At 51.5% G+C, this 16744-nt stretch overlaps 2 protein-coding genes across 2 annotated transcripts in view; both read left to right on the top strand.

Moving 5' to 3' along the window:
* LOC116982168 (zinc finger protein 239-like) overlaps positions 1 to 16744 on the top strand; it is a 1102810-nt gene that overhangs the window by 973793 nt on the left and 112273 nt on the right. The gene's annotated exons all lie outside the window — the stretch shown is intronic.
* LOC116982176 (tubulin alpha chain-like) lies at positions 11845 to 15845 on the top strand. Its single transcript, XM_033035483.1, has 5 exons — positions 11845 to 11853; positions 13883 to 14105; positions 14249 to 14397; positions 14675 to 15355; positions 15549 to 15845. The coding sequence occupies exons 1-5, from the start codon at positions 11851 to 11853 to the stop codon at positions 15843 to 15845; spliced, it is 1353 nt and encodes a 450-aa protein (XP_032891374.1). The 5' UTR covers positions 11845 to 11850.

A 16744-nucleotide genomic window follows, 5' to 3' on the forward strand; every position in this document is an offset into this window, starting at 1 on the left:
GTTTCTAATGTCCTTTCTCAAATTTGGGGTCTAAAACTGCTCACAATACACCAGGTGTGGACTCAGTAGGGCCCTGTACAACTGTAGAAGAACCTCTTTGCTCCTATACTCAACTCCTGTTGTTATAAAGGGCAACATGTCATTTGCTTTCCTCACTGCCTGCTGTACCTGCATGTTTACTTTCATTGACGGATGAACAAGGACCCCCAGATCCCATTGAACTTCCCCTTTTCCCTCTTGACACCATTTAGATAATAATCTTCCTTCTTGTTTTTGCTACCAAAAGTGGATAACCTCACATTTATCCAAATTAAACTGCATCTGCCATGCATCTGCCCACTCCCCCAACCTGTCCAAGTCACCCTGCATTCTCATAGCATCATCCTCACAGTTTACACTGCCACCCAGCTTGGTGTCATCTGCAAATTGGCTAATGTTACTTGTAATCCCTTAATCTAAATCATTAATGTATATTGTAAATAGCTGTGGTCCAAGCACAGAGCCTTGCTGTACCACACTAGTCACTGCCTGCCATTCTGAAAGGGAACCGTTCATCCCTACTCTTTGTTTCCTGTCTGATAACCAATTTTCTATCCATGTCAGCACTCTACCCCCAATACCATGTGCCCTAATTTTGCCCACTAATCTCCTATGTGGGACCTTATCAAATGCTTTCTGAAAGTCCAGGTACACTACATCCACTGGCTCTCCCTTATCCATTTTCCGAGTTACATCCTCAAAAAATTCCAGAAGTTTAGTCAAACATGATTTCCCCTTCGTATATCCATGCTGACTCGGACCGATCTGGTTACTGCTATCCAAATGTGCCGCTATTTCATCTTTTATAATTGACTCCAGCATCTTCCCCACCACCAATGTCAGGTTAAACATAGAAACATAGAAACATAGAAATTAGGTGCAGGAGTAGGCCATTCGGCCCTTCGAGCCTGCACCGCTATTCAATATGATCATGGCTGATCATCCAACTCAGTATCCCGTACCTGCCTTCTCTCCATACCCTCTGATCCCCTTAGCCACAAGGGCCACATCTAACTCCCTCTTAAATATAGCCAATGAACTGGCCTCGACTACCCTCTGTGGCAGGGAGTTCCAGAGATTCACCACTCTCTGTGTGAAAAAAGTTCTTCTCATCTCGGTTAACTGGTCTATTATTCCGTTTTCTCTCTCCCGCCTTTCTTAAAAAGTGGGATAACATTAGCAATCCTCCAATCTACAGGAACGGATCCTGAATCTAGAGAACATGGTCACCAATGCGTCCACGATTTCTAGAGCCACTTCCTTAAATACCCTGGGATGCAGACCATCAGGCCCTGGGGATTTATCAGCCTTCAGTCACATCAGTCTACCCAACACCATTTCCTGCCTAATGTGGATTTCCTTCAGTTCCTGACATACCAGATCCTCTGCCCACCAGTACATCAGGAAGATTGTTTGTGTCCTACTTAGTGAAGATGGATCCAAAGTACCTATTCAACTCATCTGACATTTCCTTGCTCCCCATAATTAATTCACCTTTTTCAGTCTTCAAGGGTCCAACGTTGGTGTTAACTAATGTTTTCCTCTGCTATCCAAAATTTGCCGTTATTACTACTTTAATAATTGACTCCAGCAGCTTCCCACCACCACTGTCAGGCTAACTGGTCTATAAATCCCCGTCATCCCTACAACCTGAAATAGTAACATTTGCAGCTATGATAGTAACAGCCATACCTCCAACTCAGGTCGGCATGGAAAGACTGTTCTCCGCACTGAAAATAATTAAATCAGATTTAAGGGCTTCAAGGAAAGAGGATCTGGTAGAAGCAATTATGTTCCGAAGGATGTTATTAAACAAATTCAAGGTACACTTTGGCAATTTTTTTTTCTCTTCAGTTACCAAAAGAAGCTTTTACTACCCTCCTTTATATTCTTGGCTAGCTTGCCTTCGTACTTCATCTTTTCTCCCCATTTTGTATTTTTGGTTATCTTCTGTTGCTCTTTAAACATTGCCCATTCCTCTTGCTTCCCGCTCATCTTTGTTTCGTTGAACCTCTTTTTATTTTATACTCTCCCTGACATCCCTTACTCCCCTTGGAATCTTTCTTCCTCTTAGGAATGAACTGATCCTGCACCTTCTGTATTATTCCCAGAAATACCTGCCATTGCTATTCCACTGCCATCCCTGCTAGGGTATATTTTCAGTCAACTTTGGACAGCTCCTGGCTCCTCCCTCATGGCTCCATAGTCCCCTTTGTTCAACTGTAATACAGACACCTCGGATGTATCCTTCTCCCTCTCAAATTGTAGATTAAAACTTATCATATTAGTCTAGGCCCCCCTGATGTAGTTTGGCCTAGTTCTTCCCTCCTCGGCCTACCGAGTCCCAGCCTACAGCCATCCCAGGACTGTTTGAGCCCAGTCCAGCGTGTTTGGTGGCAAGATTCAATTTGCACCCTTTATCCAGGCTACTGTTTGGGGGCCTGTAGACAATTCCCATTAGTCTTTTTACCCGTACAATTCCTCAGTCCTATCCATACTGACTCCACATCTCCCGATTCCATGTCATCCCTCACAAGGGACTGAATTTGATTCCTTACCAACAGAGCTACCCATCCCCTCTGCCCACCTGTCTGTCTTTTCAATAGTACGTATGGCCTTGACCATTCAGTTCCCAGCCCTGGCCCTCTTGCAGCCATGGCTCTGTAATTCCCACAACATCATACTTGACAATTTCTAACTGAGCCACAAGCTCGTCCACTTCATTTCTTATTATTTGTGCATTCATATATAATACATTTCATCCATTACTCCTCTCACCTTTCACATCCATTCCTATTTCACTTGGCCTTACTCTCCTATCCCTTCCTGCCCCGTTAATTCTGGTGTTTGTCTTCACTTTTCCTGTCCTGTCTTTCCCTTTAACTCCATCCTTGTACCCTTGCACCGCGGCCTCCCGCCGCCAGGAGGCGCTACAGCCGGAGGACCAGAGGGCGCCCAGACCTCCTTCCCTGCCTCACTCACTGCTGACTCACATCCCCCTCCCCCCACCACGTCCGCACGCCTCGGCCTCGGGCTCCGCCTCCTCGGGTCACCGGCCGCAGGATCGCCCACGAGCGGCGGCGGCGACTGTTCTCACCTGAGCTGCGGCGCGACGACGCTCCAGGGCTGCAGGATGACGTCACGTGACCGGCGACCAGGTCCCGCCTCCTCCCTCCACCCCACTGACGGGCAGCGCCAGCGGCCAATGGGAGCAGGTTCCGCTTTCCCCGGGCCCGACGTCACAAAGGACTAGGACCCTCCCCCTCCTTGCGTCCGACCAATTAGAGCCGCGTCCCCGCCGCAGGAGACCGAAACCTATAGGCCGAGCCGCCGCCAGGTGCCGCTACAGTCGGAGGACCAAACACGCTGCACTGCGGCTCCCGCCGCCAGGTGGCGCTACACTCGGATGACCAAAGGGTGCCCCTTGACTCCGCGGCTCCTGCACCACGTGGGGGGTCAATGAGAGCAGCTGCAGATGCTGCAAACCTGAGATAAAACCTCAAGGGGCCAGACTACAAAATGCTGCAGTAACTCAGTGACACGGGCAGCATCTCTGGAGAGAAGGAATGGGCGACGTTTCAAGGTCGTGACCCGTCCTCAGACTGAGAGTCACAGGAGTGATATCGACTGATGTGGAGTGAAAAGCTTCTACATAGAAACATAGACAATAGGTGCAGGAGGAGGCCATTCGGCCCTTCAATCTAGCTGCTGACTCCGCCATTCAATATGATCACGGCTGATCATCCACAATCAATACCCCAATCCTGCTTTTTCCTCATATTCCTTGATTCCGTTAGCCCCAAGAGCATAATCTAACTCTTGAAAACATCCTGTGAATTGGCCTCTACTGCTTTTTGTGGCCGAATATTCCACAGGTTCACAACTCTCTGGGTGAAAACATTTTTCATCATCTCAGTCCTAAATTACCTACCTCTTATTCTTAAACTGAGGAACCTGGTTCTGATTACCCCAACATTGGGAACATGTGTCCTGCATCTACCCTGTCCAATCCCTTAATGATGTTATATATTTCTATACGATCCCCTCGTATACGATCCTTCTAAATTCCAGTGAATACAAGCCCAGTCGATCCATTCTTACGTCATTTGAGTCTTGCCATACCGGGAATTAACCTGGTGAACCGACTCTGCATTCCCTCAAAAGCAAGTATGTCCTTCCTTAAATTAGGAGACCAAAACTGCGCACAATACACCAGGTGTGGCCTCACCAGGCCACAACTGTAGAAAGGGCTCTTTGCTCCTCAACTATACTCCTCTCATTATGAAGATCAACATGCCATTTGCTTTCTTCACTGCCCACTGTATCTGCTGCATACTTGCAGTGACTGATGTACAAGGACACCCAGGTCTTGTTGTACTTCCCATTTTCCTTATCTGACACCATTCAGATAATACAGAGTGCTGGAGTAACACCTTACACTTATCTCTGTGTCTCCCTCTCCTGTAACTCTCAGTCTGAAGAAGGGTCTTGACCCAAAAAGTCGCCTATTCCTTCTGTTCATAGATGCTGCCTCGCCCGCTGAGTTACTCCAGCATTTTGTGTCTGCCTGTGGAGAACTTGTATAGGGGACGTTTTCTGGATCACGACCCTTCTTCAGACATGAAACATTGCCACATTAACCAGAGATGCTGCCTGAACCAGCATCTGCAGTTCCTTGTGTCTGCCAAAGATAGGCACAAAGTGCTGGCAGAAAAATATGGGCAACCTTTCAGGTAAGGACACTTGGCTACTTGTCAAACTTCAAGTAACCCTCACTTCTCCTCTCTCTTCACCCCTCCCCCACCCAAATCATACCAGAATCAGTCATCTTGTTGAATCTCATTGTCTGTCACTCAATTTCACCTCACCCACAGCTAACAATGGCATGTTTCCTTTAACATCGTCAATTTTCTTGCATATCTTGAGCATCTGCTTTGTTCTGTCATTTTCACTTCGCAATGGCAGTGGCATGCGCAGTTTGCTGGCATTTTGTGTTGGCGGAATCAGGCCCAATGGCGATGTCTCGTATCCTGATGCTACGCCACCGATCTACCCATCTACTGACGGAATTTCTCTTCCCTTACGAGCTACCCCTGGTTGTGTCTCCAGCTTCCTCACCACCACACTCGGTGCCCCGCTCGCCTGCCTCGCTGTGTTTGTCACCCAGGTCTCCAATGCTCCCGCCGCACAGGACCCCGACATTCTCGCCGGTGAAGGGAGGAGATGCGGTTCTGTACCGTACGCGCACGGGACGGGTTTGTAGGCCGATCCTTAAATACAACTGAATTCCCTTCTATGCACTATTAGCATTTTCGGTCACATTATTAATCAGTCAGCACCTAGTAACGGGCTTATACATATATATCCTGTCATATATTAGTCCTGACAAAAAACTAATGTTAGTTGGAGGTCTTTTATGTGGTGGGTGGGGAATGGGAAGGGGGAAACTTTATTTCCTAGTCCATACCTGGTCGGAGAGGCGGCTTCCCTCTGAGCTGCTTCTTCGCCCCTTCCTCGCGGCCTACCTTCGGAACTGGATCGGCGTTTCCTATCGGGACCGGCCGGGACTACAGCTTCGGCGGCGGCACAGCGCTGGGATACCAACACGGAGCGGGCGATGCCTTACCGGGTCGCCGTGCGGTAAGCTCCGGAGTGCGGTGACCGCCGACTCCAACATCGACGAGCTGTGGCTGCGGAACGTCCAGCCGCGGGCGGCGCTGGATTTGGAACACCGCGGAGCCTGGGATCCGGGATCGCCAGAGTCGGAGCTCCAGCCAACGCGGCCTGAGGACTACGGGTGCCGCAGCCTCCGGGGAGGGGCGGGCGCTTCTGACAGTTCCAAGCCGCTGAGGAGTGTTTACCCGACGCCGGTGTTCCAGCTTTCCGGTAAAGAGGACCTGAAAACATCGGACTGGCTGCGGAGGACACAAATAGGCCCCGACCTCAGGTGTTTCACAGAGGAAGAGGACTTAACATTTTGTTGCCTTTCCCCGCAATGGAACATTTTGATTCTGTTGTGGGGGGACGTTCTTGTTGAATTCTATAATGTGTTTTTGTCACTTTTCTGATTTTTAATTTTTCTATCGATGTACGGAAACTTTTATTTCTTTTATTATTTCTTTGATGTGTAGTAGGTATGTTACAAAACTTACCTTCAGCGGTGCTGCAGTTCTGCCACTGGCCGTGTGCGTGACTTTGACTTTGGCGGGGTTAAAATGCGGTTTTTCTCCTACCTGTCCTGGATATATTTTCTCGGAGTGCAAGCTTTTGCTGAAGAATTGTTCGACGCCGTTCTGTGAATTTTTTTTTTAATCACCCGACAATTTCAGCACTGGAGTAATTTAAAAATCAGTTTCTAAAGCCGTCAACGCCGACAACGGGGACGGATTTCACGTACGGGACAGGTAAAGGAAAGCCGTTTATTTTATGTATATAAATGCTTCTTAAGATGCCTTTAATCCACATTTTACGTTGCGAAACGGTGATTTAGGACCCATACAAACAAGCAGTATTTTTCTGCCAATATGGGCTTTAAATTCACCACACCCGCAACGTTCCAATCGATCGCGTTCCTCAAAAACCCACTCGCAAGATGATTTAAATGGCCATTAATTTACGGGAATTATACATTAAATTCCTTATAAATTCCCTATAAATCCATGACAATGAGATATAAAAATCATGTTATATTGTGAATTCTTGTGTGAATGTTATTTGGACACTTAGGCTATTTAAAAAATGTTAATCTTTTCTTAAGAAATGGATAGATGTTTAGATCTAGTAATTGAATTTTGTAATCAGCTACAATTCAAGTCAAGTCAAGTCAAGTGAGTTTATTGTCATGTGTCCCTGTATAGGACAATGAAATTCTTGCTTTGCTTAAGCACACAGAAAATAGTAGGCATTTACTACAAAACAGATAAATGTGTCCATATACCATGATAAAATATATACACACATGAATAAATAAACTGGTAAAGTGCAAATAACAGAAAGTGGTTATTAATAATCAGAGTTTTGTCCGAGCCAGGTTTAATAGCCTGATGGCTGTGGGTATTGGGTAACTAACTAATTCTATGCTTTAATTTCAGGTCATCCAAATAAGATTGTTTAATATTTGTTTCAGAATGCTTCAATCTATAATAACTGAACATTTCTTTCAGTTCTCTTAATTTTTAAGAAAGTTATGGGCTTTTGACTGTCCTTGATCACAGCTTTTGTGTTAAGTCAATGGAAAAGCAATAGGGAACAAGTTGCTAATTTCCGAGTATGAAAATGGCCATAACGTTTTTAATACTGAAGATATGAAAGTGAATTAGGTGTCAAATTAATCTTCTTTTTATGCTTTATCTGATGGGATAAATTGCAGACTTGATTTTTTAAATCTCAAAATTTTGTAACGTTGCTATGTAAAGCACTTTGGTTTCAACGCGAGTTGATTTAAACGTGCTATATAAATAAAATGTACTTACTTACGGTAGAGGGCTTGTGCATGTACCTTTAATATAGTGACCTCACCACTACTAACCACTCCCCACATCACTAGTATAATTGTAACCTCCCTACCCCTGTATCTCTCTCTCTAGCTCCGGTGACAGACCACGAACAGCTAGGGAAGCAACCTGTATGAATGATAATAAAACAGTAGTAAAGACACGGTGTGTTATGGGTCATCTTTACATGGTGTCATAGTCGTACCTTGCGCCTCCTGTTTGACGGTTTTTTTTTGTTTCTCGCCCAGTTCCCTTCCCCTTCACTCTGTGTGCTTTCTGTGCCATGGCTAACTATTGCCGCAAGCCAGATGTCCTTGTCTTTGACTCGGACATTGCTCATCGGTGGGGTGTCTTTCGGCGTGACTTTCAGCACTACCTCGCGATTGCCCATCCTGCTGCCGCCCCTGCAACGCAAGCTTCACTTCTCCTCAACCTGGCTGGTCCCGATGCCCTGGAACGATCTGAGTCGTTTGTCTACGGCGTTGGTGAAGATGCCCGGGACCCGGTATGTCTTATCGCTAAGTTTACCGCGCTGTGCGACATCCCCACCAACAGCATCCTAGAGCGGTTTAAGTTTTTCACCCGGCGCCAAAGCCCCGGTGAGTCGATCGATAACTATATCGCCGCGTTACGGCATCTGGCGCGGCGCTGCCGCCTGGACACGCTGACCCCCGATCAGCTGACCCGGGACGTCCTGGTATATGGTCTACAGGACGAGAAACTGCGGGCTGAACTTTTGAGGAAGCCCGACTTGTCGTTGGACGATGCCATGCACGTATCTCGCATGGCCGCGGCTGTCGCCTCCGCGGTGCCGCCTGCTGCCCAGGACATTAACTTTGCCAGCGTTGCTGGCCGCCGGCGCAACGTCGGCCCGCCGCGGCAACGGGGGTCCCCTGCTCCTGGGGGTGGCAGCCCCCGGCGCTGCCCCAACTGCAACTTTGCCTCCCACCAGTTTAATGTATGCCCCGCGCTGGGCAAGACTTGTAATTTTTGCAGAAAACTGAACCATTTTTCGGCCGCCTGCCGCTCCCGTGGGAAACCTGTCCCTGCTCCTCGGAGAATGGTAAACAACCTTGCTGAGGCAGATAGCGCGCTCGGTTCCCAGTACCAGTTTGACGAACTCCCTGATTCTGATACCAGTTCCTCCCACGAGGACACCAGCATATTTTCACTGCTGGATGCACCTGCCCTGATAACCGACCCTTCAGTTCGCGTTACTGTGAATGGGTCGACCTTCCCTGCGAAGGTCGACACGGGGGCGGTTGCCAATGTTATGTCGATAAGTCTCTTCGAGAAGATAAGGTCTGGTGAGAGGGTTACTCCCGACAACTCCCTGCTGCATGCCTACGGGGGAGGTGTGCTCGAACCAGTCGGAAAGGCTACTCTGATCTGCAAAGTCCTGCAGGCCTCTCGGCCCCTCACTTTTTATCTGCTGGATACTGACAGGGCGCCCGTGCGTGCCAGGACTTCGGTTTAGTCTCGTTCCACCGTGATAGCCACCTAGTGTGGTCCCCCTGGACCCCCTTAACGAATGCCCTGACCGTTTCGACGATAAGCTGGGCAAGCTGCCCTGCAGTTACAAGATCGTTGTCGACCCCGGCGTTGAGCCAGTGATCCGCCCGCCGCACCGCGTCTCCTTTGCCATGAAGGACAAGGTGGAGTCGACTCTGCTTCACATGGTGGCAACGGGCATCCTCAAGGAGGTGAGCGATCCCACCCGGTGGGTCTCCACCATGGTGGTCGCTGCAAAGAAGGACAAAAGCGAAATTGGCATTTGTATCAACCCCAAGGACCTGAACCTTGCCATCAAGCGCCCACACTACCCCATGCGAACGGTGGAGGACGTCGCTGCACAGGTTGGGCCGGCCACTGTCTTCTCGGTTCTCGATGCCAAGAGCTCCTTCTGGCAGATACCGCTGGATGAACGATCCTCCTACCTGACTACCTTCAGCACGCCCTTCGGCAGGTTCCGATTCCTCCGCATGCCATTCGGAATCAACTCTGCCAGCGAGGTGTTCCAGCGAACGATGGAGCCGCTGTTTGCCGGTCTGCCGTGTGCCATCATCGTCGACGACATCCTGGTCTACGGCAAGGACGTTGCTGAGCACGACCGCCACCTCCGCCAAGTCCTGGATCGGGCCCGTGAGATCAACCTTAAGCTTAACCCCAAAAAGTGCCGTTTCCGCGTCCCGGAGGTCACCTATGTGGGCCACGTCTTCACGGCCGCGGGGCTGAAGCCGGACCCACAGAAGACGGCTGCGGTCTCCGGGATGTCTGCGCCCTCCGACGTGCCCAGCCTACAGCGTTTCCTGGGCATGGTCAATTACCTGGGGAAGTTCATCCCCGACCTCAGCGAGCTGAGCGCGCCCCTGAGGGAGCTGATCAAGAAAGACATTGCCTGGGCCTGGTTCCCGAAACATCAGAGGGCTTTTGAAATCCTGAAGTCCAGGCTGGTTAGTACCCCCACTCTCAAATTCTTCGACCTGCGACGTCCCATTGTCCTCACCTGCGACGCTTCCAAGTTCGGTCTTGGTGCCGCTTGCCTGCAGCTCCACGATGGCCTGCAGCTGCCTGTTTCCTACGCGTCCCGCACCATGACCCCTGCAGAGCAGCGCTATGCTCAAATAGAGAAGGAGTTGCTCGCCGTGGTGTTTGCCTGCTCCAAGTTTAAGGACTACATTCTGGGCAACACCTTCACGATCGAAACCGATCACCAGCCGCTGGTCATGATCTTAAACAAACCGATCCACGTCGCCTCGTCCCGTTTGCAGCGCATGATGCTGCAGCTTCAGCGTTTCACGTTCCGTATTGTTTACCGCAAGCGCAAGGACATGTTTGTGGCCGACACGCTGTCCCGCGCACCGCTGACTTCCACTACCCGTCACCCATATGAATCGTCTGACCTGATGGTGCTTAACGTTAATATTGTGCCTTCACAGCAGATGCAGTCCCTGGTTAAGCACACTGCCAAGGATCCTGCCCTGCAACAACTTGCCGACGTCATCCGGAGTGGCTGGCCCGACCGCCGCTCGTCCCTGCCGGCCGGTGCCGTGCCCTACTTCCTGGTCCGCGATGAGCTCGTGCTGCACGACGGTGTGGTGGTGAAGGGCCACAAGGTTGTGGTGCCTGCTGCGCTGCGGGACCACTACTTTCAAACCGCCCACAGCGGCCATCCCGGGGCCGAGGCAACTCTGTCTCAGGCCCAGAGCCAGTTCTACTGGCCCGGCATGGCCCACGACATCCGGGAGAGGGTCTCCCTCCGCCTGCTCTGCCTGCAACAGTCTTTCTCCCCGTCAGCAACGGCAGCCGCTCCTGCAGCAGCCTGCCCCCGCACTGCCTTGGATGGCGGTCGCCACTGACATTTTTGAATGGCGTGGCAAACACTTCCTGGTTCTCGTGGACTCGTACTCCAGCTGGTTCGAGGTGGACCAGCTGCATTCCCTCACGTCTGCTGCGGTCATCGGCAGGCTGCGCCGCCACTTCGCCACCTTTGGCTCCCCCGCGAGTCTGCAATCGGACAATGGCAGCCAGTTCTCGAGCGCAGAATTTCGGGATTTCGCTGCCAGCTGGAACTTCCGCCATTTCACTAGCAGCCCCGAGTACCCGCAGAGCAACGGCCTGGCTGAGCGCGCTGTCCGCAGTGCCAAGGACTTGCTGGAGCACTGCCGGCTTTCTCGTTCGGACTTTTACCTGGCCCTCCTCAACCTACGTAACATCTCCCATGACCCTGCCCTGGGCTCGCCTGCTCAGCGGCTGATGTCCCGCACTACGCGGCCTCCCATCCCGGTGTCCCAGCGGTCGCTTATGCCATCAGTTCTACAGCCGCCTGCTGCCCAAGAGCGCATTGCCCACAAGCATGAGATACAAAAGCGCTCCCACGACAGGTCCTGCCGTCCCCTCCCGCGCCTGTTCCCTGGCCAGGTAGTGCGGATGCAATCCCCCTCCGGCCACTCTCGGCTAGCCGTTGTCGTCGGGTCTGCTGGTTCGCCGCGGTCCTATCTCGTTGACCATGACGGCACCATTTATCGCCGGTCCCGCCAACATCTTCGTCTCGTCAATGAGCCCCCTCCACCTCCTGCCGACCCTTTTCCCCCTCCGCTATCTTCCTCTTTACCTGCCGCTCCTCGCATGCCCAGCACCCTGCCATCTCAGCTCTATCAACCACGCTCTCCTGCCGCCAGTCCAGTTCCGCCGGCACGCCCACCAGCCGCTGCGCCTGTTTCGCCTCCGCGGTCTCCACCTCCGCCCTCTCCTCCCGGTTCTCCGGTTCGTTCGCCCGCTCCTGCTCCTGCTCCTGCTGTTCCTGCGGAGGGGGGAGATGGCGAGTTGCGTACCCGCTCCGGGCGCGTGGTCAAGCCCCCTGTCCGTTATGGGGACTTTGCTTAACCACTGTTTGACTGTTTGTTTAGTTGCTCGTAGCGTATGAGTCGTGGTCGCCCTGTCACTACAGTATTGCTTTTGTTTCCAAGGGGTAGGATGTAGAGGGCTTGTGCATGTACCTTTAATATAGTGACCTCACCACTACTAACCACTCCCCACATCACTAGTATAATTGTAACCTCCCTACCCCTGTATCTCTCTCTCTAGCTCCGGTGACAGACCACGAACAGCTAGGGAAGCAACCTGTATGAATGATAATAAAACAGTAGTAAAGACACGGTGTGTTATGGGTCTTCTTTACTTACTTACTATATCACTTTATTGTAGTCGTGTTTCACTTTTTATTCTTATTATTCTTACAAGGAATGTAGATTGGTTACATTACTTACTAACCAAAGTAATGATTTATTAATATAAGCTCCGCCTATTACTACACCATTCATATTATCACAAGCCGACATGTGCTGTTAGTTGGTGATGCAGCACGGTAGAATTAATATGCTGCTGAGTGTTGTATGTGTTACTCAGTAAATACTGTTGTACCAGTCCCTGAGTACGTGTGACTTACTCAACAGGAGCTGGGCTGGAGAAGAGCAGGGGGATGAGGGAACACAGTAGGGTTGAGGAAGAGGGAGTGACCAGGCTTGTGGTGCAGGCAGGGAGGGAGGGAGTGACGTGGAGAGTGAAGGAACAGGAGGAGGGAGGAGTGAGAGGGAGGAACTGGTGGAAGGGAGTGAGGGCATGGAGGACTAGAGAGGAGTGAGGAATTGAGGTAACAGTGGGAGTGAGGGGGATCGAGGAGAGAGTTATGCCCCTGTCCCACAGGAAACCGGAACGGAAACCTCTGGAGACTTTGCGCCCCACCCAAGGTTTACGTGCGGTTCCCGGAGGTTGCAGATGGTTGCCGGAGGTTGCAGGTAGTGGAAGCAGGTAACAGAAAAACATAGAAAATAGGTGCAGGAGTAGGCCATTCGGCCCTTCGAGCCTGCACCGCCATTCAATATGATCTTGGCTGATCATCCAACTCAGAATCCTGTACCTGCCTTCTCTCCATAACCCCTGATACCTTTAGCCACAAGTGCCACATCTAACTCCCTCTTAAATATAGCCAATGAACTGGCCTCAACTACATTCTGTGGCAGAGAATTCCCGAGATTCACCACTCTCTGTGTGAAAAATGTTTTTTCGCATTTCGGTCATAAAAGATTTCCCCCTTATTCTTAAGCTGTGACCCCTTGTTCTGGACTTCCCCAACATCGGGAACAATCTTCCTGCATCTAGCCTGTCCGAACCCCTTAAGAATTGTGTAAGTTACTATAAGATCCCCCCTCAATCTTCTAAATTCTAGTAGGGAGACAGCACGGAAACGTTGGGTGGTGCGCAAAGTCTCCAGAGGTTTCCGTTCGGGTTTCCTAAGTGGGACAGGGGGTTGACGCGACTATTGAAACGTCCAATGATACTCGGTTGTGACGCCAAGATGCCGACGGTTCTTTGCGCCGTTCGAAGAACAGGTCGACTCTGTTGCGTCACTCACGCTGAGAACCAATCGGCGTTCTCTTTGCCTTTGTCTCCGCGTTCCACGGGTCGCAGGCGGCCAATTACAGCGCGGCCCGTGTGTATGAACGTTCTATTGGGGCGGGGTATAAAAGGGACGCGTTCGGCGAATGCGACACATTGTCAGGAGCTGAGACTGGAAGGGACATCATGGTGGGTGATCCCGGGGCTGGACGGCGGGGCGTCGTGTGAAACCAGTGATGGGGAGAGCCGGGATAACTCCAGAGAACCGGGAACGAAGGCTCATGGGTGCAGAGTGATTCCGCGGTGACCACGCTGCGTAAACGCGTTGATCCGTTCGCACACTGTGGCGTGGGGGAAATGTTAGCACTCGGAACCGATATCCGTGGGAATAACACAATCATCTCTTCCCCCTTTCCTCCACCGACCCATCCCATCTTTCTCTCTCTCTCCAGCGTGAGTGTATCTCCATCCACATCGGCCAGGCCGGAGTTCAGGTCGGCAATGCTTGCTGGGAGCTCTATTGCCTGGAGCACGGGATCCAGCCGGATGGACAGATGCCCAGCGACAAGACCATCGGGGGCGGCGACGACTCCTTCAACACCTTCTTCAGCGAAACGGGGGCGGGCAAGCACGTCCCCCGGGCCGTGTTCATTGATCTGGAGCCCACGGTGATCGGTAAGGTGAAACGGGAGAGTCCTGACATGTTGAGCCTTGTCTGAAACCTTCCCCGCGGCGTTTGCTGCGGGGCGTGTGATTCTTAATGAACCCGTTTCTTAATGAACTGGTTCATTCTCCGTTTTCTGTTTGCTCCCCTGTAGATGAAGTGCGGACCGGTACATACCGGCAACTCTTCCACCCCGAGCAGCTCATCACCGGCAAGGAGGACGCGGCCAACAACTACGCCCGGGGCCACTGCTCCATCGGCAAGGAGATCGTCGACCTGGTCCTGGATCGCATCCGGAAGCTGGTAGGTTGTGGAACCGAATCCAACCGTGAACCAGCGCCCGTTATTCAACGATCTGGCGCCCCTGGTTCGCCCGCGACAATTCCGCACTTCGTGAATGACCTATCCCTCAGAATACTCTCTAGCAACTGTCCAATTCCAGATGTTACACACAAATTATTGTTGTTAGGGTGGGACCACAGACGTTAGACACCTCTCCAGAGGGTCAGTTTACTCCTGCAACACTCACACTCACCCCACCTTTCTCCTTCTCAATGCTCTCCGCTTTATCTGCCCACAGGCCGACCAGTGCACCGGACTGCAGGGGTTCCTCATCTTCCACAGTTTTGGGGGCGGCACCGGCTCGGGCTTCACCTCCCTCCTCATGGAGAGACTCTCCGTCGACTACGGCAAGAAATCCAAGCTGGAGTTTTCCGTCTACCCGGCGCCGCAGATCTCCACCGCCGTGGTCGAGCCCTACAACGCGGTGCTGGTCACCCACTGCACCCTGGAGCACTCCGACTGCTCCTTCATGCTGGACAACGAGGCTATTTACGACATCTGTCGGCGGAACCTGGACATCGAGCGCCCCACCTACACCAACCTCAACCGCCTGCTGGCGCAGGTAGTGTCGTCCATCACGGCCTCGCTGCGCTTCGACGGCGCCCTCAATGTGGACCTGCTCGAGCTCCAGACCAACCTGGTCCCCTACCCGCGCATTCACTTCCCGCTGGTGACCTACGCGCCCCTGATCTCGGCCGAGAAGGCTTACCACGAGCAACTGTCCGTGTCGGAGATCACCAACGCCTGTTTCGAGCCCGCCAACCAGATGCTCAAGTGCGACCCCCGCCAGGGCAAATACATGGCGTGCTGCATGATGTACCGCGGGGACGTGGTGCCCAAGGACGTCAACGCCTCCATCGCCACCATCAAGACCAAGCGCTCCATCCAGTTCGTGGACTGGTGCCCGACCGGGTTCAAGGTAGGTGTAGATTGTAAACCAATCCACGCAACATAAGCTTGATCCAACCCGCGGTTCCACACTGTATTGTGATATCTACCACACCCAGAACAGACGAGAACCTTCCTGAACGGTGGCCCGGGTTTCTTAACATTTAGCTCGCAATGGATACTATTGAAAGTTTCTATGAGTCTCTTCTTTCTCTCCCCCGCAGGTGGGCATCAACTACCAGCCCCCGACGGTGGTGCCGGGGGGCGACCTGGCCAAGGTGCAACGAGCCGTCTGCATGCTGAGCAACACCACCGCCATCTCCATGGCCTGGACCCGCATGAACCTCAAGTTCGACAAGATGTACGCCAAGCGGGCCTTTGTCCACTGGTACGTGGGAGAGGGTCTGGAGGAAGGAGAGTTCCAGGACGCGCGGGAAGACATGGCGTCGCTGGAGAAGGACTACGAGGAAGTGGGCATCGATTCGGCGGATCTGGACAGGAAGGCGGAAGAGGAAGAGTGAATGTTGTTGTATATCTGGAAAGATTAGTTATTTTTAATACTGGTGTAGATCTAATTTATGAAATTAAATATATTTGAGACATAGTTTGCTATTGCGTCCTTCGCAAAGCCACAATTGCTTAATGTCTATAGTTTCATACCGTGGAAGCAGACCCTTCGGCCCAACTTGTCCATGCCCACCATGCCTCTTCATCTCTGATCATCCAATTTGCCCACGTTTGGCGAATATCATTCTATCCAATTTACCGACACAAAACTGCATACATATCCTTTAAATGTTACTGTACCTGCCTCTACTAGATCACCTGGAACCTCGTTCAATGTACCCACCACCGCCTGCGAGATATATGTCCCCTCAGTTTCCAATAACTCTTTTCCCTCTCATCTAGATCCTATGCCCTCTAGTTTTTGATTCATCTTTGGTGCTGAAGGTTTCTGTGCATGAACTCTATCTATGCCGCTCATGGGTTCATATACCTCCACAGGAACATTACTCAGCTGTCTTTACTCCAAACATTTTAAATCTCAATCGTACGAGTCCTGGCATCGTAAATCATCGCCTCTCACAAATCGTCACACTGATGTATCTCGGGATGGGGATGATTGTAAAGATGGGGATTGGTCATTGGGGAAAGCAATCTGTTTCTTGAAAGAGCACGGGGGTCCAAGGACCACAACGTTCCAGTCATTGAAACTCCTTGTGCTGATGGAGCGGGCTGACCGGGCGCCGACAATGGGAGATACTCCAGTGTTCATAGACCACAGAACATACCACAGTACAGCTCAGGAACGGATCCAGCGGCCCACAGGATTTGCGCCGAACATGCTGCCAAGTTAGACTTATTTCATCTGCCAGTACATGATCCATATCCCTCTATTCACGGCACTTCGACGCGTCTA

Source organism: Amblyraja radiata, chromosome 16, assembly GCF_010909765.2.
Source record: "Amblyraja radiata isolate CabotCenter1 chromosome 16, sAmbRad1.1.pri, whole genome shotgun sequence".
NCBI lineage: Eukaryota > Metazoa > Chordata > Chondrichthyes > Rajiformes > Rajidae > Amblyraja > Amblyraja radiata.

Coding starts and splice junctions, on each gene's coding strand:
- LOC116982176 (XM_033035483.1), top strand. Junction 14,106..14,248: donor TCTGGAGCCCACGGTGATCG/GTAAGGTGAAAC, acceptor GCTCCCCTGTAG/ATGAAGTGCGGACCGGTACA. Junction 14,398..14,674: donor TGGATCGCATCCGGAAGCTG/GTAGGTTGTGGA, acceptor ATCTGCCCACAG/GCCGACCAGTGCACCGGACT.